At 39.8% G+C, this 27,507-nt stretch overlaps 1 protein-coding gene across 1 annotated transcript; it reads right to left on the reverse strand.

Moving 5' to 3' along the window:
* Nucleotides 1–2,296: 2,296 nt before the first annotated feature.
* SOX30 (SRY-box transcription factor 30) lies at nt 2,297–25,825 on the reverse strand. Its single transcript, XM_078149199.1, has 6 exons — nt 25,463–25,825; nt 24,536–25,427; nt 22,759–22,998; nt 21,186–21,365; nt 10,595–11,087; nt 2,297–2,862 (listed from the first exon to the last, which is right to left on the reverse strand). The coding sequence occupies exons 1-6, from the start codon at nt 25,763–25,765 to the stop codon at nt 2,481–2,483; spliced, it is 2,490 nt and encodes an 829-aa protein (XP_078005325.1). The 5' UTR covers nt 25,766–25,825; the 3' UTR covers nt 2,297–2,480.
* Nucleotides 25,826–27,507: the final 1,682 nt, after the last annotated feature.

Raw genomic sequence — 27,507 nt, forward strand, 5'->3', positions numbered from 1 at the left:
ACTCAAGATCTTAAGAAAGTTGCCTTGGGTATTAAGTAGTAAAGTGACTTGTCTGTGATCACACTGGTAGTAGTAGGTGTCAGAGGCAGGATTTGAAACCAAGCTTTCCCCAACCAGAGCTGGCCCTCCACTCACTCTATCTCATATTTTGGCCTACAAATACCCCACAGGCTCCCATCAAGTATTTACCAAGCCTAACCCTTTTTGAATGTGACATGAGAACAGTCTTTCAGAGAGATAAGACTTTCCAAATAATATAAACATAGCTTTAAGCTATAATGAAGACATGACTGATGTATATGTGATATCATACAATGATTTTATCATTATATATAATATGGTTTTATCAAACATGTAGAATACTTTGGATCATTAAGGTCAGGTAAGAAACTCAATTTTGTTCTTCAATCACATAAGTGTAATATTGGACAATTAAATCTGCCTCTGTTGTCTACAGAATTATAGAATGAAATACAATGATGAAAATTAAAAATTTATGAAAGGTTAATGGAAGGTTAATGGAAGGTTAATGAACATTTTCAATGAATAGACTGGGTTTGGGCACTGTGGAAAGGAGGGCATAGTTTGCCAGAATTATCTGTACCATTTTTGTGCTATGTAGACCTGGGTGTTTCCAGGCATATTATCAACCATGCTAGCCCCCAGTTTTGACTTGGAAAAAAACATCTCAAACCATATGTGTAAAACCCTTTGTAGAGGTTTGCTCAAAATTGTTTACACCACAATTACACATTTTTGTAAATCTATAAATTAAATGAAATACAAGTACTAAAAGCTCAGGATTCAGTGAATCTGTTTACACTGAATCTGTATGAAGTGTTGTGATAATCTAAAAAAGCCTCTAAGGTTTTGGGGGTTTTTTTTTTGGGGGGGGGAGCAGGGCAAGACTCCTCTGGTTCATGTGCAGCAAGTCCCATCTCCTATGGACATGCTCTGGCTTCCTTCCCTTTTCTGTGAAGTTCCATACCCAATGCTTACTTTCCCCACTTGAGTCATCGCTCAGTGCCTAGCAGCTACCTGTCTGTAAGGGTCATAAATTTAAAGTAAATCAGATGCACTTGACCCAGAACTTGTTCCCTTCCCTTTAAAGTGAAGACCTGTGGGTTTCCTTGACCTACCCTGACGCAGAAGACACTAAGGAGTCACGCGTCTGACACACTGATTGAGAGGAGAAAACTTGACAAAATCTGTGTGCGCCCAATCTAAAGATGGGCTCTGCAGAGGACCATGGCTGGTCCCCACTGTTCTTCCTTCTTATTGGGTCCTGAGAGCTTTAACGTTCTGAGACCCAGTTGTTATGGGACCGTTCTGGCAACTGAGACTCTGGTTTTTCCCTTGCCTTTTAAAGTCCCTTATTCCCCGAACTGTAGTCACCTATGCCCCTAACTTTGGCAGTCTCATTGGCAGCAACACATTATTGGCCTGACTCATATATGAAACTCTCCTCCAATTGTTAAAACTGCCAGAATGGACTAGGATAAGTATTCCTTTTGAAAGTATTAAAATCACATCCAAATATGTATAAGTTGAAAAATGACATATCTGAATGCACAACCTCTATGTTCCCTGATATTGATACAAATTTTGTCCAATAAAATTTACATGTACAATTCTGGAAGTTACTTAAAAAAGTGGTATTTAGAGGGTCAGAAAACTGCTTCTCGTGAGACCATTCATATTTATTTGCGTCTCCTTTTTATAGGATACTGCAAAATATTAATGTTTATTTGTACCTGACCCCCAAGCTCCCACTATCCCTTATGTTTTATCAATAGAAACACCCAACAAGAGCAATTTTATCTAACTTTATTTAAGTGTAACAAAAGTAGAACAATGCATACCAAATGGAAGAAATGTCCAAAGAGAGGAGACAAAAATATTTAGAAACAAGAATGACTATTTTGCCAAGAGCGACCACCCAGGTGCCATTAAAAACACATTTAGCAATTTATAAATGTCACTAGCATAAATTAAATTCAGGAACTGACTCTCAGTTCACTGCTAAAAGTTATCAAATTATTTCCAAAATATTATATTAGAACTGACAACATCCATAAGTATATAAATGTCAAACAAAATAAATATTTATTCTAATGAATAAACAAATGTATTCTAAGAGAAAATAGAAATTATCACTCATGGTGCCAGAGAAATACTCTATGTCCTCACATAAAATTGTGAGTTTTTTTAATATTCAAAAATATATTAACAAATCTTGTATGCAAATTTCTGACATAAAAAGAAAACTGTTTCACAACCTATATACTTCTACTATGAAACAGAAAGAATTCAATTTCACTAGTCAAAATTTTCCTAAAACAGAAATTGCATTTGAATTTGACTCCTCAGATCAAGGCTGAAAATTGTCAGCAAGGCACTCTAGGCTTTTCTCACACCAACTGACCCAAAAGGTTTTTTTAAGAAATGTTTATTTTCTGTGCATATCATTTGATTTAAAATTATAAATCCCTGAGCACTTTCTCTTCTTCCTCCTCCTCACTGTCAGTTACATTAACCTGCTGGATGCTAGAGGAAGTAGATGCAGGAGCTGTGAATACATTCTCTAAGGCTCCAATGTCCAGTTGAGGCATGGGGTTTAAATATTCCTCCCCATTATGGCTATGGCTGTTATAGTAAGAGGCTCCATCCAGGTTCTCACAGCTTCGAGAATCTTCACTGTGTGTACGTTCATCTGGGTAGTCTCTGAAGGGATAGTCTCTATTTAAAGCAGAAAACATAGCCTCATGCTTTTGGTACCTATCTTCATAATAGCCAAGGCATTCTGGCATTGAACTTGGGAAATTTCCATAGCCAAAGGGAGGACGACTATAAGGACACGTGCTGTAGCAAAAAGATACCAAAAAGGAGTTAACTTGAACCTTTTGTTATATACTGTTTTGCATATAAACTAAGACAGAAAATTGACTACATCCTCATTTGGATCCAGACTGTTACCAGGGCTGTTTTTCTGAAACCACATCATGGATTCACATCTTTTTTTTTTTTTAAATATGGTAAAGTAAGCTTGTGACTGAAATACTCACCAGCCCCATTATCTGCTTCATGCCTCTTACCTTTTGACAACCTTGATAAAGAAAAAGGATTCAGGCCTTTCTCTGCTAATGCTACATACCATATAGGGCTTGGGAGATGCAAGTACGCACAAGGCATGCTAAGAATTCTGACAGTGAAGTATGTGACATAACTGTTAGTTACTACTTGTATTTTGAGGAAGCTAATGGAGAAAACTTGGCACAATTTTGATCAATTAATTTTCTTGGGGAAATAAAGGGAGATGAAAACTTAATTTGCCATTTTTTTTAAAGGGCAAAAAAAGAGCATGAAAAATCTATTTATCACCAGAAGAAACTGGAACTCACTGACATTTTGTGGTTTTAGGAGGATTCCGTTTTCAGGGAAAATAGGAGGAACTGAAAAAATTACTTTGCTACATATCTCAAGGAAGTATAAAAAGAGCAAGTCAGATAATTGCCCTTCAAATCCATTTGTTTCAAGGTAAATAAATGTTAAAGGCTGGAGACATTGTTCTCTCCTCTCAGAGGCACAGAACAGGAATCATGCAAGGTATGCGAGAGCTGACCCACATGGTTCCCTATGCTCACGGACTCCATCTAGTGACAAGAAGATGTTAATAAATTTTAACTGCAAATGTCATGACAATTAACCGCTTACCTCTAAAAGTGCTAAGTGTAATCTGCACAGCACACTATCAGTCCCTATGTGATCTCCCCAAACCACACCCTCTCCACTGCAGGGAGGGCGTGGCTTGTAACTCTGTACCCCAGTCCCAAATTCTTTAGCAATTGACCAATAAATGGATAATACATTAGAGTCATCCATTAACCCAGTAATATTTTCAGTTGTTACCACCCTAGTGTAGGCCCTTATTACTCCACGCCTTGACTACTGTACAGTCCACTAAATATGCCTTCTTATATTCTCACCTTCTTACCTGTTTATACAGTTTCTCCCTATCTAACTCTACTTTTAAAAATCCTACCCATACTTCAAGGCTTAATTCAAATCACACTCCCCTCCCCCACCTCCCACAAGTCTGTAACTGCAGGTGGAAGCTGTGTTCATTCATCAAGAATAATAATAACGGCTTTCATTACGATTACAAAGGATTTTATATATATTATCTCATTTGATCTTCCAAGAACAGGAAACTGAGGGTCACCAAAATCAGTGGGTTTGCCCCAAGCCGCGTAGTTAAGAAATGTCAACTCTTTGGACTCTGAGTAAGACACATCTGTGTACATCAGCACAGCCGGAGTTGACACTCCAGCAGGGAAGAGAAAACATGTACAAAAATGACCACAATATGGCTAGTATAGAATAGATGCTATTAAAGGTGGTACGGTGAGTAAATCATACAGATAGATGCACAGAGAAAGACCTTTCGATTGAAGTGATGACAAGGTACGAAGGCCAGAGCCAGAGTGGGGTAAGAGAAAAAGCCCAGGACTACTGAGCCCAGTCTCGAGTCCTGGCTCAATCACCATCTGGGTAACCTTGGACAAGACACTTCATCCTTCTGAACCTCAGTTTCTGTAAAATGGCAATATTAATCCTTGCCTTGCCTAACTCTGAATGTGAGGATGAAATGAAATAACACATGTGAAAATACCATCCAAATGTAAAGAGTCTTTAAGTTCTAAAAGAAAGCTACATTCTAAATATTGTATTCATGAGATATAAAACAGTAATACTCTCATATTATTTTTGCTCAATTCTCTCAAGGACTGTTATGGGTTTGCCTTTGCATCTCTAATGCTCAGGCACTTACATGCTTGTCAAATCCTATCAAATCACTGAGAACAGGTGATGTAGCACTTACCTCATCAGACTGGGAGGATCAAATGAAACAGTGTATATAAAAGGCTTTGTAAATCCTAAAGTAGTATGTAACTATCAGCTATTATTCTTCCAATTCCCTCCTGCATTCTCCCCATCAAGAAAACTAATACTCAAGAGCTAAGACAGGAAAGTTCTCTCCTGTGTAGACATTAGCCTTGAGAAGTGTTTCAGGGGCTCCCTGCTGTGGTTCTGAAAAAGTGCCCAGAAGCAGGTGTGGCTGGTAATGCCCTTCAGGAAATTCACGGTCAAAATGGCTATGTGTGATGCCGCTCTGTATTTGCATGGGGCAGAACGGCTCTTCATAAGATCTTAAGATCACAGATCTAGGCCTGGAAGAGTGGCTAAGGCCATCTGGTCTATCACATCCATTTAACAGATAAGGAAACTGAGGCCCACAGAGATCAAGCTAGTCTTCCTACATCATGAACCCAGAGACGAGACCTACACAGATTCATGCCGTTTTTTACAAGTGAAGGAGGAGGGAGTTGATCCATTAAGCTTTATTGATACTATAGGATATATTTCATTCCAAAGTAATAAACGTTGAACACAAACATGTGAAGATAGCAAAGGCCTAAAACCAGAGACCGTAGCTTCTTTGAAAAGTGGCATGCCAAGATTCCAACAAATTTCATCATGTAATAATAATAATAGCTAACATCTATTTAGTGCTTAGTATGTGCCAGGCACTACGCGAGTGCTTCACAATTATTATCTCATTTGATCCTCACAACCACTTTGGGAGGAAGGTGTTATTTTCCCCATTTTCCAGATGAGGAAACTGAGGCAAACAGAGGTTGACTGACTTGCCCAGGGTCACACAGCTAGTAAGTATCTGAGGTAAGATCTGAACTCAGGTCTTCCTAACTCAAGCCCCAGGGCTCTATCTGCTGTACATGACACCTAGCTGCCCCTAGGTAGGAAGGGAAAAGCACATGCAGTGACTGACCCTTACAGCAGGACAGCTTTAGGGGGAGATCTCTAAAGTGGCAGGGCAGCACGCATGGATGTGGTAAGGGAACTGGGACGGCGAGGTGGTTTGGCGTCCTGGTCACAGGCTGCCGATGCCTGACTTTGTGAAACATAACAAATCATAGAAGACAAGGAAAACATGAAACAAAGATGGAATAAGGATCTTTATGAATGTGCAGAATAAGTCGATTTTTTTTTATAATAAAAGAATTCTGTTTCAAATTCCTTAAACACTGCCTAAAAAGTGAACTACACAGAATTCAATTTGCTTTCTTCAAAAGGACATAAAATGAAATATACTTCAGATCTAGCACATCAAGTCCACAATATGCCCTCAGTTCAGAGCTATTCAGTGTAACCCTTAAATTCCTGGCAAATGGAACTCATCATACAGCTGTTCACAAAAAAGGCAACTTCTTGCTATGCTCTCCTTTTCAAGAACAGAAAGAAGGAACTGATAAGCTTCAGTATCCTACCCCACATATGACCTGGTCTCACTTGCAACCTAGCATAGGGACCAGAGAGCAAAGGGTTTGCAGCACCAGTGGTATGAGGAGTAGCTGTGTGAGACTTGCCTTACTGGTGGCATCTGGACCCTGAAACAGGCCGATGGAAATTATGAGGATTAATGAAAGACTATGTGCTTTCTATTAGCACTTTGATGCATGCTTTCAGCGTGGTTCTACAGTCAAGAAGGCTGCCCACCTGTAACCCAACTGGTCTTTTTTAAACCTTCTTCCTAACATTTTCCTTTCAACAGCTGAACCAATATTAGGCCCAACTCCAAACTTCATCATGATATTTCTTCCTTCCCTTCCTTTTGATTCCAATGCCCTCCAAATTTGCAAATGGGCCTTGGACCTGTTTATAACTTCACATTGCAAATTCTGTATACATTTTGCTGCTCTTAAATCAAGTCCAGTCCATTCCAAAACCTCTAACAGTTTTAGTTCAAATGATGAGATTTCATTATTGTGGGATTATAAAATAGAGTGGAAGACCAAAGTAAAAAAATCCTTATTTATGTAAGATTATTTTTTTCCTAGAGGGATAAGCCTATATTTTCCCAAATGTCCTACATTTGAAACCTCTATCTCCAATTGTTCTAGATGACTTTTGCATCATTTCTTCACTTGGTGGTTAGAAGAACAGATACTCTAGATCAGAGGTGTCAAACACATGGCAGAACCAGATTAAAATATAACTGGAAGAATTTAACAAAATAAATAAAAATGCAATAAAACATAGTTGATATTAATATGTGGTTTTCTAAGTCAATATGCATCTGCAAGGATCCTCATGTATCATTTCTATTTGAATGTGACATCACTGCTCTTGATAATTCCTTTTGGCATGGAAGACTTATTTATTTAATTGCTAAGGAAAAGGAAGAACTAATCCAAGGAAGAAGACTCATTATACACAGCATAGAAAAGGTTATTGTAGAAACTGAAGGGACAGGTGATATATTCATTTATAAAAGTAGAAATAAGGATTTCTGAGTCTGTATGTCCCATTAAATGACTCTTGTGTTAAACTGATCAAACTAATACACTGATCGTCTCTCCTCTTTGCCTTTTACTCTAGACCACGGGTTCTTCCACTTTTTTGTGTCATGGGATCCTCTGGCATCTGATGAAGCCTAAGGGAGCCCTTTTCAGAGTAATGTTTTTATATGCATAAAATAAAATATACAGGATTACAAAAGAAACCAATATTTTGAAATGTGGCTATCAAAAAAAATTTAGAACCAGTTTATAGATCACAGTTTAAGAACCTTTATTCTAGACACATCTACTATGATAATTAAACTGTTTGAATAATTTTACACATTAACTATTAGATTAGTTATGTGATAAACTTTTTAAAAGTATCCAATAGTCACATGGAAGGAGAGAAAAGTCTCTCACCCATGTTAAGGACAGGATTTGAAGAGTAGAGAAATGGAAAAGTAATAATTTGATTAATTTTTAAATATTACCTGAGTTTTAGTGACCTATCTCATCTAATCAAACATTAAAATTTAAAGACCAACCTGTTTTTCCAGAAAAGCACAAAGGATCATGCACTGGGCCTTAGGGGTCAGACGGCTAGAGTGCCAATACCAGTGCAGAACCAGCTACAGAACCCTGATCCTCAAATTTCTCATCTGTAAGATGGAAATAATATCTGCTACTTACCTCAAAAGGTTTTTTTGAGGACTGCATGAGACAATATACATGAAATGTAAGCCCTTAGTAATATGCATATACACAGGTTAAAAGACAGGATGATGGGATAATGTGACTATCTGATTTTTCTGTTTAGGAAATTCATATTTTACTAAAGATAAACTTCTCCACGTACCACCATGGTTTGCTGTTTAGACACAGTCCTTTGAAATCCCTAAATTAAATGAAGTCCAAAGTGTTAATACTGCTTCAACAAGTCAGTTCATTTGGTCCCTCATAAAAAAAAATAAACAGTCAAGTACCCAATGTGTAGGACACTATAAAACACTCTAGTCGCTGTCCCTACCCCCTGAGCACTTATTGATATTCAAAGAATGATGCCCAGGGATCTGTGTTGTAATATCAGGACATTTTCAAATTCACATACATTTAGAGTTAGGGAGATAGATCTCACTATGGATTAGCTTAATAAAGAAGGCAACCGTCTCTGCCCAAGAATGTCAATACTCTAAACAAAGGCCACTTAACTATATAAGCAATTTATGATTGATTTTAAACTTTCCAACCAGGTTTTTCTGTATATTTCCCCACTACCTACGCAGTCTTACAGTTGTTAATCCTCTAACTAGACATGGAGCTATAAGACTCTGACAGAAGTACCAGTAGAGTATATTGGAAAAAGCACCACATTTGAAGTCAGAAGACCCTGCAAGATCTAAATACTGGTTCAGTCATTGACTAGCCATATGACTACAGGCAAATCAATTCACCTTTCTCAGTTTCCTCATCTGTAAAATGAGTATAATAATAATTTTACTACCTATTTCACATGAAATAATGTGCTCAGAGGAAAGTAATTTGTAAATTGTGCTTTAATTTTAGATCAGGGCTAAAACAAATTTTCAGCTATGACCCTCTAAAAAGTCCACAAAACTCTGTTGCTCTCTGTCCCTCCCACATTAGTATAATAGTGTAACTTTATAATAATTCCAGCTTTGCAGTTTCCAAAGCATATTTATACATATTATCTCATTTGATATTCAATATGTTTAATTATTCCCCGTGTAGCTCCTAAAAGCCTTAGGGACCCAAAGACCGAAATGGTACTAAAGGACCAACTTTCAGAAGGCTGAGTAATTGGTCTTCACCATTTCTTCTGGAAGTTTCTGCTAATTCAACAAGTGATATGAACTAAATAATATTAGAAGACCTTTTGAGGCTCCATAAAATGCTTCATTCATATATAATACTCACTTCAGCTAAATCCTCTCAATTTATAGAAGGTACCCACTTGCTGAAGGTCAGTTACTCAACTTATTTGAGGGCTACTGGTCTGCACTGGGAAAGTGAAAAAGGCAATGGTGAGCAAACAAGCGTCAGAACAAGGGACCTATCCCTCTGCCCACTGCCTCTTCTTTTCCTCCTCCATTGAAGGAAACACTGCCCAAGTCTTTACTTGGCAATCTATTTAATTTTACAGCATACAAAAGGTAAAAAAGGAGAGTCGTTTTGGCTTGGAAACCTCAAATTTAGGACACAGATGAACATATTATATTGTATAGAATCAAAAGCTCTTGCCCTGCCCACATAAACACTATCCCATGGAAAGAAGACCCCAGGGAGAAAGATATACCCCAACCCTGAACCCCCAGACACTGTAAATCAAACACAGAACTTGGTGCAAGAAAACAAACTCGGGGCCCATCCTCCCCTCTCTGTCCTACTCCAAATACTGAAACTCTCCTCTTTTCCAATTGTAACGCCCCTTTTTCTGCTATGCCTGAAGGAAGGACTTGAAATAAGCCAGCCTAGATAGGGTAGGCTCAACTTAACACTTTGTTGCTTCAACAGATCTTTCTTTTGGTGGAGAGGGGTGGAACTGGAAGGAGAAGAGCATAAAGGTGGGGAAATTGGAGCAGCTGAAGACTTGTGTCAATATGTAACACTCTATGATGTTCAGAACATACCTACACCTACTAACTTCAGAATACTTGATCAATAGAATGAGTAATAAAAGGATAGTGGTATACTTGCAAGGGAGCTCCATGCTGCTATCTCTAAATTATAAATTTACCCTTCTAAGTTGTTTAATAAAAATTAATGGGACTATCAATTTACACGTAATAGTTTATGTAGGAAGCATACAGTGTAGTGAAAAGAGCACTGGACTTAGAGCCAGGAGGTATGAACGGGTTTTAGGTCCAAGTCTATCCACTTCTCTGCACTGGGCCTCAATTTACTCATCTATAAAATGAGAGATGTAGATTAAATTATCTCAAAAGATATCTTCCAACTCTAAAATACCATGGCTGTATATCTGTCCTGAAAACCAATGCATCATAGAATAAGTAAAGTAATAAACAGTATAACCACATTTGAACAACTCCGTTTCTCCAAGTGGAAAAGGTATAATCATGCTCCCATAATTAACTGAGTTTTTCAAAGACCATTTTTAAACCTGTTCTACATATTGCAGGAGTCTTTGATTTCTGAGCTCCATTAAAAACATAAGTAACTATTTCTATGTAAAAGAAAAATTAATTTGTTACCTTGATGGGAAGTAGTGAGGTCCAGGCAAGAAGTAAGGGTGATGAAAGGAGAATCGAGGAGGTGCACCAAATAAAGTGGCTGGGTGGCCAAGGGGAGGGGGTTGATAGACATGAGGATGTGGAATGGGTGGAGCCTGAGGGATTGGTGCACTTCGGGGACAAGTAGAAACGCTGGGGTACTCTTTGGGGGGCTGAATGGTAGAGAGGGCAAATCTGGCATGAGCAGTACTTGTACTAGTTGGATTTCTACTGGTATTCTCCAAAGAGACTGGCGTGGGTCTCTTTACAGAGCGGTTAGCTCCCGGATGCAGACGATGAGTGTCCGTTTGGGTGGGTCCTGCAAAGCGCTGTGGTGGAAGAGCTGGACGAAGAGGCAAGCTTGGAGCCGGGACGGCCACCTGAGCAGTGCTGGCAACGCTTGGTTGGAAGAGTGTAATAGGGCTTGGACGCTGGACTGGAGGTGTGGGTAGCTGGACAGTAGGTGGGGCTTCACCTTTAAAAATAAAAACAGTCTGTGTCCATTACTAAAATCGTGATACAACTAATCAAAGTAAATAGCCTCTATATTTCTTTCCCAAACTGCTACTCGAAGGAAATTTCCAGATTGGTCTAGACTAGAATGTAGGTTCTGTATAGGTCAATTTGGGATAGAAACAGAATAAAAGTGTTTCTGGGAGCAGCTCCTCAAGGAAACTAGGGTGAGTGATTTTGGTTAAATAATAGTGTGTTTGATATGATAATACTGATTTCACTATTCTGGGCCCCAAACTAACCTGATGCTTATTGAATGAATGGATTCATTTTAACTGTGATTCTGTATCTGACTTTACTAATCCTTCCTCTCCCACAAACATGTAAATTTACCAATCAGCAACTACAAAAAGCACTGTAACAAGCACTGTTACAAAAACCTGGAGGTAAATTAAGTTCAGTTAATTTGATGTAAAATTTTGATTCTCACCAGTCAACTGCCTAGAGGAAAGGAGCAATAGATTTGGAGTCAGGTTATGGAGGTAATTTTGAGTTGAACTTTGGAAGAATGCCAGAAATTGAATCTGAGAGAGAGCAACTCAAGAAATTGAGCTACACTGAAGATAGATGAAGAAATAACTTACGCTGAAGAAGGCGCCTATCTGAAGAAAACTTTTGAGGAGAAAGTAGTTGGTTATCCTACAAGGCATAATAGAGTAGCAAAAGCTGTCAAAGAAGAGATTATGTAGAAAAAGTCAAATGAAAGAGAGACTTTCCTCCAGTTAATTGTTTGTCAATCTGGTAACAATGGAGAGGTCTGTTGTCTTTGCAAGGCATGTATCCAAGGCATATCAAAGAACCTCCCAAGACTTGTCCAAATGGATGAGCACTACCCACTTCTAATGGTTCTCATAAGAAAATGACACTAACAAAAGGCATCTATAAAGTACTGACGATGATTATGAAGCTTTGGGCAAGGAAATGAAGACCATAGGAGCATAAAACATTTTCACAATTTAAGGTAAGAGATATATAGAAGACTCAAATCAATTTGCGGAGTAAGGAACTAGCTAAGAAGATGATGAGAGTAGAATGTGGATTTCTGCATCATAGCTACTATCATAAGGATGGAGTGAAAATAATAAAGGCTGACAAGAATCTATTTGCCTCGTCTTTCATAGCTAATAAAAAGGGCTTTAAAATTAAAAAAAAAAGATGGAGAAAAAAAACTTCCCATGTATGTCCACCAAGCTAGACATCATAGAAAGTAACCACAATGAAGGGAAGAGATTGAGATGCCCTCAAAACCTCACAGAATATAAAATCCAAGAAAGGAAACAGTAATAAGAACCATGCCTCAAAAATCTGTGTATAAATGTCCACAGCAAGTCAGATGAACTAGAAATTCTAACGCAAAAAAGGCAAATTGTACCTCAAAGCAATCACTGAGCTCAATGGCATGAAACCCAGGGCTGAAATACATCTCTGGATGGATGCACCATATTAAAAAGAAACAAGCTAGCTGAAGCAAGGGGAAATGCTTGGGGGAAAGTTGTATATTAAGAAGGAATATTCATGTAATGAAATCTGGGATCTAGAGGGGGAAGCATTGTGGTCAGTGAGGGGTGAGGGGCAGGTTTGTATATTAAGAAGATACCCTCCTCTGAAGAAATTAAGGAACTAGAAGGTTGTACCATGGGGCAAGCAATTGGGTTAAGATCAATAGAGGCAGAAATAGAAGCAATTTTTAATCGGAGTATTCTAGAGGCCACCTGGACAGAAAATAGAAATAGTTGAGGGATTCAAGAAACAGATCATAAGTCTGGTGCAGAGGTGAACCGTAGTGGGAGAATTCAATTGCTAGACAGCTGCTAGCATGTACTCACTTCCCTCGACCTGCTTTCTTTCTCTCTCTCTGCCAAAGGCAGAGAAGCTAATAACCTCTTAATCTGCCTTTGTGGAAATTTCATCCTTCAAAAGGTAGAGAAATTCCATTTTGGATTCTCACTAAAAGAAAATAATTGGTTGTTGGGGTGGGATTAATGGGAACCTTGGGGGAGGGAATGAACATTTATTTACTCTTAGAGTTTGTGATGAAGGAGACTAAAAATAGGCATAGACTAATATGTACCCTAAATTTCAGGAGAATAGATTTCAAAAGGTGCAGAGGAAGAACAGGATGGATTCCCACGGACTACAGAGAATTCTACAAAAGTCAGCACAGGAGGGAAATGCTGCAGAAGGAAATTCTAAAGATACAAAAGGAAACAATTCTGATGAGAAGGAAAAAAATGAGTTGCCTAAAGTGACTGATATATAAGCACAGGGAACTCACTAGCCAACTCTGATTATAAAAACATATGAACCGAAAATGAAGCAAGATCGCGTAACAAGATAAATACAAACATATGGCATGGTCATTTTAAAAGTGTTTGCAGTCCTAATGCTCTGAATAATCTGAAGTTGGCAAGAAAAACCACAGACAATAAAAAGGGTTGGGGTGCATGTGTGTTTCTTTTTTAAAGTTATAATGGTACTAGAGAAGGATCAAAGAAAGGAGAGAACTGCTTCTTGGAAGGATGGAGTGATGATGAAAAAAAGAGGTGCTCCATACTTACTTTGCTTCTATTTTCTCAGCCAAGGAAAACCGGAAAGAACAGAACAAAATGCTAAGGGCAAAGGTGATGGCCAAGAGAGCACCCAGCTGCCCTTGATGAATTCAAGTCACCTGGCCTATAGGAACGCCATCTGCAAGCACTAAAAGAATTGGCAGGTAACGACCACTGAGAACTCCAGAAATAGGGTACAAATGTAAAAGAGCAACAAGGGAAGAGAACAGCCAGTACACTATGGGCCAGTGACCATGACTTCAATTCTTGGGAAAATTCTACAATGGCTAATTGAGATTCTTAGTGAACATCTGAAAAAGGAAACAAAGAGATGATAGAGTTTCATTAAGAACAAGTCACAGGCTTCTGCAGCATTCTGTCTGAGGGCAGAGTCACACCATGTGGTAAGGGAGAAGTACCTAAGGGGAACCTACTTCCCTTCCCCTCTCTCCTTAGGTCATTTGGACCTGAAAAATGGACCTGAGTCTTTGGCCCTTTCAATTCTTTCTTTTCCATTCTAAGTGCGAGGAATGGAGTCTCTAGTCTGGCCCAGGAGCAAAAGCCATAGGAGTCTAGAAATCCAGGAATCTAAGCTAGATGTTACAGCCAGCCCAGCAGCAATGCCCTCAGGAACTAGGGTTCAAAAGATGCCAGCCTAGCCGAAGCTGGCACTGCTGGCTTTGAAGATGAACTTCTTACGAAGCTAGGTTCTCCGAGGACAAAGCAGCTTATTTTTCTTCAAGATATGATGATAAAGAGCCACAGGTGTCACCAGGAAAGGATATCCACTACTGGTCAGAAACAAAGGCAATAAATTGCCATAGTTGGTGACTCCTTGCTGAAGGGTGTCGAGGTGAACATTAGAAATGTGTGCCTTCTTTCTACATGTGTCTCCAGAACATAATAGAGACCGCGCTGAGACTTGCTAAAACCGATGGCCACTATCCATTTCTGGTAACTGATGTGAAAAAAGTGATACTACCTGAGAGGATCAAGAAAGCATTACTAAGGATTATGAAGCACTGGTCAAGAAACGAAGACATTAGGAGCACAAGCTGTTTTTTTTTTTAATCATTATGGCACTGGAGACAGAGACCTAAGAAAAGATAGATTTGGGAAGTAATACTTTAACATTTCAAGGACCCATGATCCATGGTTATTAGATACTTCTTCCATCAATATAGACTACAATTCCTCTATGGCTTGGTAGACTGGCTTTGAGACATTCCACAGGCTATGGTACATGAGTGTAATGGAATACCATTGTGCTATAAGAAATGATGAAGAGGATAGCTGCAAAGAAACTTGAGAAGACTTGCATGAACAGATGCAGAGTAAAGTGAGCATAACCAGGAGAATATACTATAATACAATGAAACTAAAACACTGTGAAAATGGACAGTTTTGAAAAACTCGAAAACTCTGATCAAAATAATGATAAACCATGTAGAAGGTAGGATTTTAGCTGAGACTTAAAGGAAACCAGGGAAGCCAGGAGGCAAGAGATGAAAAAGGAGGGCATTCCAGACATGGGGGACGACCAATAAAAATGCTTGGAGTTGAGAGATGAAATATCTTGTGTGAGGAACAGTAAGAAAGTCAATGCCACTAGACTGAGGAGTGAGGTATAAGAAGGACAGTTATGTAGGAGTGGGGGTGGGGGAAAAGCTCGTTATAAAGGGCTTTGAATGCCAAATAAAGAATGTAGTATTTTACCCTGGAGGTGACAGAGAACCACTGTAGCTTATTGAATCAGAGGGTGACATTGTTAGAACCGTGTTTTAGGAATATCACTTCAAGAGCTGAGTGAAAGATGGACAGGAGCAGGGAGAGACTTCTGGCAAACATCCAACTAGCAAACTACTACAAAAATCCAAGTGTAATACGCGCCTACACCAGAGTGGTGGCAGTATCAGAGGAAAGAAGGGGCATATGCAAGAAATGGTGCAAGGATAAAGTCAACAATCCTCGGCAACAGACTGGACATGAGGGAGTGAGAATGAGGAGTTAAACACCTAGATTGCTAACGTAGGGAATCAGGAAGATAGTGGTACCTTCGGCAATAAGAGGAAAGTTTGGAAGAGAGGAGTGTTTTGGGGGAAAGATTACGAATCATGTTTCGGACATGTTACATTTAAAATGTCTACGGGCATATCTAATAAGCAATTGGGATACAAGACTGGAGTTCATCTGAAAGGTCATGGCTGAGTAAGTAGATGTGAGAATCATCAGCATTTATGAAAGATATGATGATAACTGAATCCATGGTGGCTGAAGTGAAACAGTACAGAGAGGGGAGAGAAGTCCCAGGATAGAGCCCTGTTGGACAGTTATAATTAAAAACATGACCTGAATGAAGATCCAGCAGAGACGACTGATAGGTAGGTAGAGAACCAGGAGAGAAAAGTGTCCCAAAAAACCTAGAGAGAAGAGACTATAAAGAAGGTGATAAATAGTGCCAAAGGCCGCAGAGAGGTCAAAAAGGATCAGGGCTGAGGAAGGCCATTAGATCTGGCAATTAAAGTGATCACTGGTAACTCTGAAGAGAGCAGTTTTTGTTGAAGAATGAAAGTCAAAATGTATAGAATTAAGAAAAGGGTGATAGGAAAAGAAGTGGAGGCACATCTTAGAGACAAGCCTTTTTAACTACAAAAGGTAAGTCTTCAGTGGAGTACCCCAGGGGTCTGTCCTTAGTCCTTTATGTTTATTTAACTTTTTTTTTTCGCTTTTTGGTGAGGCAATTGGGGTTAAGTGGCTTGCCCAGGGTCACACAGCTAGTAAGTGTCAAGTGTCTGAGGTCACATTTGAACTCAGGTCTTCCTGACTCCAAGGCCAGCGCTCTATCCACTGTGCCACCTAGCTGCCCCTATTTAACATTTTTATCAATAACAGAGAAAGGCCTGTTTATCAGATTTACAGATAAACAATACAGGAAGGGATAGCTAGCATACTGGGTAGCAGAGTCAAGATCCAAAAAGATTCTGATAGGCTGACAGAGTAAGCTAAATTTAATCAAATCAATTTCACTACAGATAAAATCTTATACTGGGATTCAAAAAATCAATTTCACAGGTATGAGCATAGGTAGGACTGGAGTACAGTTTATCTAAAAAAGATCTGGGGTTTTCAGCAGACTATAAACTTAGTACGAGTCAGCAGTGTATGAAATCTATGCTTGCATTAAAAGAGGCATAAACTTCCAGAAGGCGGTGCTGGTCTCTCTGGATCTTGCGACGGGATGAGACCATACCCACAGTTCAGGAAGTGCATTAATAAGTTGAGAAGACCCAGAGAAGAGAAACCATGATCATGAAGCCCTTTGAGACCCAGTTCTCTTCAAAAGACTTTGTTAAAAAGGAGTTTTGTGCCCAGAGGATTTGTTAACCAACATATCTCTATATATCATCGCAGCTGACTTTCTTCTTCATTTGGACAAGAATGGTTTTCTGTAGGCAAGGGCAGCTAAGCAGAGTTCCTGAGACAAAATACTTCATTAATAATACTTACAGGTACTGCAGCACCTCTGAGAGGAGCCCATATTTTATCTGATGGCACAGTACCTTTTTACACTAGAGGGGTTCTTCTTAGGGAGGAAAAGCCCAAAGAATAGACAGAAGCAGGAGGTGGCAATGAGAGTTTCAATCATCAGATGCATGGACAACTAAGCCTTCACTCCCAGGATTACTACTTGGGTTGAATGATTCTAGTACATGTGAGTATCAATGCTTAAGGCAGTAAAATGGGGAGTTCCCTTAAGATTCAGTTTAGGTTGCTATAAAGAAAAATGAATTCTAGAACTTCTAGGAGGTAGTCCTTGAAATAGTACCAGTCCATATGCAAGAACTGTGAAACAGCTCCAAATCCTCAGTGCCTGGATGAGGTAATGGCAGAAAAAGAATTTTATATATACAATAAAAAGGAACTGGTAGAGCTTTTGAGAAAGATATAACTTGTTCTGGGACTAGGCCAAAATGGCAAAATTTTTACAAGTGGGAAGTAAAAAGAATAGCAAAGCAGTTTTAAAAACTAAAAATTTATGGAAAGCCAATGACTACAGACATGTAATGGTAGTGGTGAAGAAGTCTGAAAGAAATCCAACAGCAGGAAAAATATGGAGAAAACAAAGGAATAAGAGGCAGCTAGGTGGCTCAGTGGACAGAGCACCGGCCCTGAAGTCAGGAGGACCTGAGTTCAAATGTGGCCTCTGACCAAACACTTGACACTTACTGGCTGTGTGACCCTGGGAAAGTCACTTAACCCCAACTGCCTAAAAAAAAAAAAAGAAAGAAAACAAAGGAATAGACTACTAATTAGATGTGAAAGATGGGAAAAAAATGCAAAGCCAAAATACTTAAATGCCTTTATGAAAAATGTTAACATTTTTAAAATAGAATGACTAAAATGCCTGGTTGTAGGCATTGAAAAGATCAAGTCTCTAGATCTGTTATTCCAGATAATACCTAGGATATGATGTTACCAGTGTACAAATTGTATAGAATGGATTAGGGATGGGAGAACAGCGAGGAATATGGTAATATATTCTATGATAACATACTGTACCATAAAAAATGTTAGCAGATGAAAGGAGTACTACAAAATCTTTTTAAAAGACTCTGAAGTACTTGATAAATGGGCGGCAACAGAGTTACACCTTTGGCTACTTGACCAAGGAAATAAAATTAAGCTGAACTTTGGTGAAATTTAGTGTGCTGATTTCAGAGTAGTAAGGAGCACTTTAATTACCCACATATGAATTGGCTGAGCACTTTAAAAGGTTGAAAAGGTGTAGCAAGCTGTTTTGTATAATACAATGATTAGCTTCTAGAACAAATCATTATTCAGTCCACAAGAAAAGGAAATACACTCAATTCTAGAAAAGAACTGGTGTCAAATGTAACATGAATCTCAGAGTTAACAGTAATTAAAATATTTCAATGTAACTAATCAGAGATAAGACCAAAAAATCATGTGATTATTCATTTTATTTTTAAGCATTTTCAGAAACAAGCCTAAAAAGGAATAATTCAAGTAAGAAAAATCATAGGAAATGTGTAGACATTAAAAATATCACACTGGCAATCTAGACAAAATGTACGCTCAACATCAAGAGAATGGGCTAACTAGAAAAGAAGGTGGAAAGGAAAAGACATCTACTGAAAAAACATGTAAAATCTGCCCACGTGAGGAGAACAGAAAAGCCCTCAAAGATCAAGTAAAACTAGGAAATTAGCTGGGGGGAAAAAATCAAATTCAAGGAGGATTTTGTTTGAGGAACTCAAAAGCTGATATTTACAAGCTCTCTGCAAACCTCACAAGCAGGAAGCTGGCAAGACGATCAGCAGGATCACTGCATCATTGTATTCTTTGCTTTTAGTCTTGACAAAGAGAAGCTTCAGAAGACTTCCTAATATTTCTTCATAGCAGTCAAGCCAAAAGTACTAACATAATGTTCTAGATCAGAGGTTTTTAAAACTATTTCATAGGGGCAGCTAGGTGGTGCAGTGGATAAAGCACCAACCCTAAAGTCGGGAAGATCTGAGTTCAAATCTGGCCTCAGACCAAACACTTGACATTTACTAGCTGTGTGACCCTGGGCAAGCCACTTAACCCCAATTGCCTAAAAATAAAAAATAAATTAAAAAGTAAACTATTCTATGTCATGGACTTCTCTGAGATTCTGGTGAAGTCTTTGGACTCTTTCTTAAAATGATGTTTTTAAGGGCATAAAACAAAATATACTAGATTACGAGAGAAACCAATTATACTGAATCACCAAAATATTTTTAAAAACAAATTCACAGACACTTGAAATCTATTCATATCCCCTGGGGTCTGTGGTCTCCAGTTAAGAGCCTCTTTTCTAGACCCAATTTGCAAACTGCACGGTTTGGAGGAACTAAAAAGTACAACTACAAAACTGCTGGCTAAAATACACAATCTATCATGACAAATGATCACTGTGTCAGATAACTAGTGGGATGTCAATACAACTTTCATCTACAGGGAGGTCGCCAGATGTGATCCTTGAAACTACAGACTGCAAAACATCACTTCCATCTCTAGAAAGCTAGTAAAATTTACAATATCATATGACAACAGTGAACATCACCTGGTGTAAGAAAGGTAAGATGGTTTTTATATGGAAGAATTGTAATTCACTAATTGTACTGTTATTTGGGGGGCAGAAATGAAAAACTGAGGACTATCAATAGACATATGGATAATGTAAGAAAGCAAAGGAGAGATGGGGTAGAGGTAATCAGGTACAGTGAAAAAAGAACTAGATTTAAAATCTGAGACTTCAGTTCAAGTCCTAACTCTTCAATTTGCTACCTGTTAACTTTGAAAAATCAGTTAACTTCTCTAGTCTTCAATCAAAAGATGAGGACATCAAAAAAATGATGGTGTTGGACTAGATTACCTTCACATCTGTTCCAGCTTTAAATGTGGTTTAGTGGACGAGAAGGACATATCTCTGGATAAATAAGTGTTAATAATGGAATCCCTGCAAAGATTTTTGATAGAATCAATCCTCATAGATTATCTAACACAAAGAGTAAAATGTCCAGGTTTAGTCTGGAAAGATGAGGAGAGAAAATAAGACTGATGTCTATAAAGTTATGAAAAGCATGAAGAGAGTGAATATAGATTTGTTCAACAATTTTTACAATAATGTAATTACAGAATATCACTTGATACTTGAAGGAAGTTTTTTTACAACATGGAAAAGTAATACTTGAGACACCGGGCAAATTCGTGAAGCATATTCTAAAACTTAAAAGAAAATTAAAATATAAACAAGCTCAAAAAGAATAAATTAAAATATGGTAAATGTATAATCATCTGTTATTTAGAAGCTAGTTATCTTAACTTTTTGAAGTTAATATGTGAAACAGTTGTTTTACCCTACTCAACCTTTGTTCCCTTCCCCTATACAGCACCAATGTGAATCAACATAAAAATGTGTATAAGCAAGAGACTGGAATGTTGTATCCAGTAAAACCACACAGGAGTTACACAAAAGCTACAATAAATAATCAAGCAGATATTTAGCTGGATAACAGGTTAATTATCTCACTTTATTAACACAACAAAAAATCTTTCATGATCTCAAGGATGAGAATTTTCATGACATAGCTTCAGAATGTTTTTAGATCAAACTGTAAGGGATTCTTTCTTTAATGATATGGAATGAAGAGAGACTCCCATATTTCCTTAGTCATTTCCTGTATTATTTATATAATCCTTGTGTTGATCTAGCTGAAACCTCATTTTCTTGAGAGCTAATTTATTTTCTATGGAATGTCTATTACCATTTGCAAATCGAGTGTTTTAATACGGTGATAAAAACCTATTGGAATTTTTCAATCAATTCTTAACCTCTTCTCATCTTCCTCATTTCTAGCTGTTCCTTCAGATTCTAAAATGTTAGTGTATTATAACTGATTTTAAAAGTAAAGTCTGCATTTACAGCTATAAGACAAAATAATTTAACAACAAAACTAACTCACCAACTGGATGAGCGATAGTGTTCTGTAGGCTGGGGATAACCACAGAGTACGTCGGTGAGCGATAAGGATAAATTGTTGTTGGATTTGTAGAGATGATATTCTGCGTAGTACCAGAAAACACAGTGGACACACTTAGGGGGAAGCGTTTTCGCTTGCCTGGACGTGGCTGATAAACCCAACCTATGGGAGATTAGATACTACTTGTAATTTGAATATATATACTATACCTGTGCTCTTAAATAAGTGTTATCTATACTTGAAAAAAAGCAAAATATCCTAACCATAGCAGACAAGTATACTATTCTGTGTACTTAAACTTACTTTACAAATATAGGCTTTTAAAATCTTCTGAGTAGTAGCCACTGTAATTCATATTTAAAGAAGGAGCAATTGAGGTATAGACAAGTTGAATGTCTAATGCAATCACATACTGCCAGTGGTAGAATCAAGATAAAAGATCATAAGTGAGGGCTCTGAAGTTATTCACCTACCTAAAAGACAACGTTCCAAATTTACAAAATATTACTCGCCTTGTGTTATCTCATTCCATGAAACATAACAACTTATGTTTTACTATGGTCGCTTATGCCTGGTCTTTTTTTTTTTTGTGGGGGGGGGTGTCTGGCTAAAAACATAGAAGATCAATGTCCTACAAATTCTTCAATTCAACAAACATTGCAGACCCATTTGTCATACCAGTGAAGATTTATACAAGCTTAATCTTACTCATTCCATATTACACAGTGAGTGGGAAAAATACATCAATCAAAAAAAAAACAATGTTCTGATAATCACATGATATTGGAAGGCAGTATGACGACAACTCCTTATAGGCTCATTTATATATGAGTGTATTAAATATTATTCTCCTTTGCTATGACTAACAGTTTATTTTCTATACAGCTTTGCAAAGGTGAAATCAGGATACAAATTTCATTTCACTTTTCTAAACCTAAAGAAAATTTAACAAACTTTTATACCTTTCCCCATGTGTTTTTTTTTTCTATATAGAAGCTACTTAGAGATTTAACAACTCTTTAGTCTCGTATATATTATTTTAGGAAAGCCTATAATGCAGTGATACTGCACACCACCCCCTGTTGTGGCAGCTGATACGCTTAAGGATAAACATCCCTTGGCTCGGTTTTACCAAGCTTTCTTATGCCTAAGGTAGCTAAACTCTAACTACTCTAGTGACCATAGGCAGCAAATTGTATTAGATAGGAAGCTGGCCTGGAAATTAAGAAGATCTGGGTTTAGGCGCTGCCTGTGATACATACTGACTTTGTGACTCTGGGCAGGTCACTTCTCAGGATTGAGATTGTTTCAGAGAAAATGTCTTGCCTGCATTGATAGAGGAAGTTTCCTCACCTGGAAGCCCCATATACCAATGAAATCACATGTCTAGTCCCTATCCGTACACTACAGTGAGGTTAGGCACCCCTTCTTGAATTCATAGACTCATTAAATAATGAGATAAAGAAGGGAAAAAATTTCATCTCAGTCTCAAATATTAACCCAATATCTTAATTCAAATAAAACATGAAAAAAGATCTGTCTTTCTTTTGATTACCAGGAAATTCTTCTCTGTGCTTTTCTTTAATTTTTTGTGCTTCATCATAATAAGGTTTCTTTTGTTCTTCACTAAGTTTGTTCCACTCTAACCCGAGTTGGACACTGATTTCTGCATTGTTGGCTGCTGGGTTAGCTTTGGCTAGTGCTGGCCGATGGATTCTTGCCCAGACCATAAATGCATTCATAGGTCGCTTCACATGCCCATTTCTGTCTTTACTGAAGGGAGTATCAGGTATTCCTACAGGATAAAAATTGACAGACTGAATTAAGTGGGACACACATACAGTTTTGTATAAGAAAGTACCTCTATCTCCATCAACTCAATTATTTATAAAGCATCTGGAGAAAATCCAAACTATGCTTAGCAAAAGAACTGCCACTATTCCAGAACTTACAGCCCCTGAACTCACCATTCTAAACTGTAGCTTAGAATGATTCTCCTTTTCCTCAACAGAGGACAATATGCTTGCTGAAAATACAAGTAACCTACTGGCTTATTCTATGAGCTATACCAATATCTCAAAAATGATTGGCATACAGCTGTTCCCCATTAATAATATCCATGGCACAATAATCTAGTGAGCATTTATAAGAGCAAAATGAGTTATAATCATCTGTTCTTCACAGCATAACTTCAATTAGTATTACTAGCCTCATTTCCAGAGATTGACTGAATCACAGTGAAAAGAAGTGGTTTACTGTCCTTGAGCAAGTCACTGATCATAGCAAGAAGGACTGAATCTACATCTCTGGAAGAGCTCATTAACTACCATCCTCTCAACTTCCTCTCAGTTTTGTGTTGCTTTTACAAATGAGATCTAGGCTGAAGCAAGGATGCAAAGAAAGGAAGCAAGAATGCTTAATGGCAAATTAAAGAGGTAGGGTGGTAGAATAATAATTAATAGAACTTAATAAATATTAGGTAACTGGTAGGAAAGGAAATAGGGAAAGAATGCAGAAGTGAATAAGGAATAATGACACAAAAATCAAAACTACCAAAAAAGGGGGGGAGGGGAAACTAATATGAGAAATGGTATTAAAAATTTAAATATTGTAGAGCATTCAGCCTGAGCTAATGAATACCAATTAGTCATTGCTAAGTACTGAAATACTGGACCAGAAATATTTATCTATTTGCTAGCATGACACTGGTAATTACAATGTATTCCTTCAGAATAGGTTTTCTAATTTAAGAAATTTGGCAATAACTTATGATATTTCCATTCCTTAATTATTTTATTTTCAAATAGAATAATACAGTCCAAGTATTATTCTAAGAAACCATATCTAAGATTGACTTATCTTTAAAAATGTAGAAATAATCTTAAGCATGTGCTATTCATAATAACCATTTACAGTTTACCTTATGTAATTTTTTTTGCTTCACACTTTCCATTGACACAGTTACATATTAGCTATTATTTTCAAAGTATGTTAATTTGCTGTAGTACTCCTTTGAACAGAAACCCATCATGCACATTATGTCTAACGAAAATGTTCATATTTCTGCTTAGGTGCATTTGGCCATTTTAAAATTTTATCTCTAGATTTTGAAATTGATGTTCTTAGGTGTTTAGTAATCATACACCTGTTTTTGTGTTTTACTGGAAAATATACAATTGAATCAGAAGTGATACCTGTGCAGACTTTACATTGCAAAAGAATCAGAGTTCCATCATTTTTTTTTCTAGTGTTTGCTTCTGAACTGCTGAAATGTCAGCTATGGGGCAACACGGATGAAGCTTTGAAAACCATATTCCCCTGCCGTCTAATACCTGCATCTGAGGGAAGCACGGTGAGTGGGACATCTTTGGTTTCTATTTTTACTGAAGGCTCCAGTAAGGATTGCATTTTTATAGGCACTGGTGTCAGAGGCACCTTAGTCAATCGTATCAGCTCTGAAGGCGGAGGTCCCTGAAATTGGATTCTGGCCCCAGGGGGTACAGTATGAAGAGTCAAAGGGATCCTCAGATCTTGTGAATGGGGGCCAAATCCACTGGGAGGCTGAGCCAAAACGACATCCCTGTTGGAATGGACCACGCCGTTGGACGCAGGTGGCTTGACTTGTGCAGCATCCTTGCCATGCCTGCAGTCCTCATGCATCCTTTCAGGCTCCTCCGTTTTTATGGTTCCTTCTCTCACCGACCCAAGGCTTTTGCTCTCCCCATCGTTTTTGGCCATCTCCCGCCTGCTCTCCTCTGCCTCCGCCTTGCTGCCCTTCTTCTCCTCCACTCTGCGGCTATCAGCGGCTGGGCTCGGACCTTCCCCTTTGCCCCCTCTGGCAGCCCTGTGGCCACCCTCAGCCCCACGTCTTCCCAGGAGCTCCTGCCCTGCTCCTTCCCTGGCTGGCTGCAACTCCTGCTTCTCAGCCTTCACCTGCAGCACCCTGCTCGCAGGGATGTGCAGGGCCGGCGGGAGCTGCTCGCCCCTACAAGTTGCACCCTCCCCAGACACCAGGCCAGGGGGCAAGAGTAGGACTTGCTCGGACTTCACTTGCAGCAGCCTGGACGGGCCAGCCGCCGCAGAGGCAGCGGAGGGGTGGCCAGGCAGGGCCGGGGGCGTCGCTGCCTCCTCCGCGGCTGGGGGAGGATGCAAGAGCAGGATGGTAGGAGGAGGGGGAAGCGGAGGAGGAGGGGGGGGAGGCGGCGGGGGCGAGGGCTGCTCCGCCTTCACCAGCAGGAGCAGCTGGGGGGCGGCGGGGCCGGGCCTCGAGCCGGGGGCCCGCCCGCTCCGGAGTGGGGATGCAGCGACGGGGGCTGATCCCCGGGGGCCTGGCACGGGGAGGGGCTTCGGGGCCCGGGCCCCAGGCAGGGAGCCGGGGGGGACTGAGGCGGTGGCTGAGAGGGCTCGGCGGGCTGCCGGCAGGAGGCGCCCTCGGCCGGAGGCGGCGAGAGCAGCGGGGGCAGGGCAGGGCGGAGCGGGCGCGGCAGGGACCCCCGCGGCGGTTGGCGGGGCGGCGGCGGCGGTGGCGGTGGTGGTGGCGGCTCCGGCCAGGCTCTCTCCATGGGGCTGCGCGGGGGCGGGGGAGGCCCGGCCCGCTCCCGGATTGTGAGCTCAGCCGTTTGCTGGCGACCCCCCTTTCGGTTAAGACCCTTCCAAACCCTTTGCTACCCAGAGCGCTACGCGGTTCAAAATGCAGCGCCCCGGGCCGGCGCCGTCCAATCACAAGCTGGGGGGAGCCTCGGCCCCTCCAATGAGAGGCGCGTTTGCCCTTCCTCCGCCCACCCCCTTCCTTCTATGGACCGCGCGTCGCGCTGGGCCCTCGAATCCCCAAGGCCGCCACGTGCGGCCCATTTTTCTCCCTCTCTCTCCCGGAGTTCTCTCCTGGCCGTTGTCCGTAGTTACGCACTTCCCCAGAGGGAGCGCCCGACAATGGCGTTGCCCGGGAGACGCGGGGGTTCCACGCCATTGCCCCGGGGGTTAGCCCTCGTGCCCCGCACACGTGGTGGGGCCGCCAGTCCCCGGCCCGTCCTGGGGCCGATGCAGGCTGGGCCGAGGCTGTCGAGACAGGGACGGAGGCAAAGCCCTCAGTCGCTGTCAGGAGCCTAAAAAAAAAGGGCAGGAAAACCCCAAACCGCCCGACCTTCCGCGTTCCGGTGCCGCCTGGAGAAGGTAAACTCTTACTTCGTGCAGGAACTCGAACAACGTTGGCAGATGTCTAATCCCCTCGTCAAGTGAGGAGCCTTTGAGGACGCAGTGTGGTTTTGGCTTAAGTCTGAACACCAGTCTTTAAAACTACTGGTTCCAACGCAGGATTACCAGTCAATTTTTTTTTTAAATTAGAAGACTATAATGGGAGGCAAAGGACCTGGGTTCCAATCCTGGTTTTGCTTCTTAATCTGTGATGGTAGATAGGCAAAATCACTTACCTTCACTGAATCTCAGTTTCTTCATCTGTAAAAGGAGGGCGTTGAAGTAGAAGGTCCCTTCTAGCTCTAAAAGCTTATGTTCTATATTCTTATGTTCTATGTTCCAGTAAGAAGCCATCAACTTCTGTAATAATATGCTAATCAAATAGCTGTTTGACAACTTCAGTCTATTCACATCCTGAAAACCCCACAGCTACCATGACTACCACCACCTCCTCCTTTCTCATCCTCAAATCCCCTTAATAGCCTAAAGCTGCACCAGAGGGAGAGAATCTTATACAAATGCTAGAGCCAGGCCCAGGAGACTAACACTGAGCTTAGGAAGGTACTTAGATCACGTCCAAAGGAGTCTCTGTAAAGAAAATGAGGGGAGGGTGCTAGGGATATGACTTACTTGAAAACACTATCTCAATTTGCTAAATGGTGTAATAAAACTTCTGCTCTTTTTCCTCCCAGCCCTCATTAAAAAAGCATCAAAAAATACAAGGAAAATGAGGTGTGAATTTAAATAATCTGTTCTTTCATAGTTTATATTGTGCAGCAGGATATTTAGGACTAGTTAATTCAAACATGGTTCTTGCAATTAAATTTTCTTTGCCCACCTCCTGTAAAGGATAGGTGGCGTGTGTTCTGCTGATGTCCCTAAGAGACTATAAGTCGCAAAGAAGGTGCCCACTTGTGTTGGTAGAGAGAGTTTCCTCATATGTGAGTTACCAATTCCATTAAAACCACAGATCCAGTTCCTACCCTATTCCTATTGTTTTTATTTCAGTCATTTTCCAATATGCCACCCTAAGAAAACCTCACCTTTATAACAAACAACCAAAATTCAACAAAAAAAAAAATGACCAACAAGATGACCTCATCTGACAGTACAT

Source organism: Phascolarctos cinereus, unplaced genomic scaffold (assembly GCF_003287225.1).
Source record: "Phascolarctos cinereus isolate Bilbo 61053 unplaced genomic scaffold, phaCin_HiC Scaffold_2;HRSCAF=192, whole genome shotgun sequence".
Lineage (NCBI taxonomy): Eukaryota > Metazoa > Chordata > Mammalia > Diprotodontia > Phascolarctidae > Phascolarctos > Phascolarctos cinereus.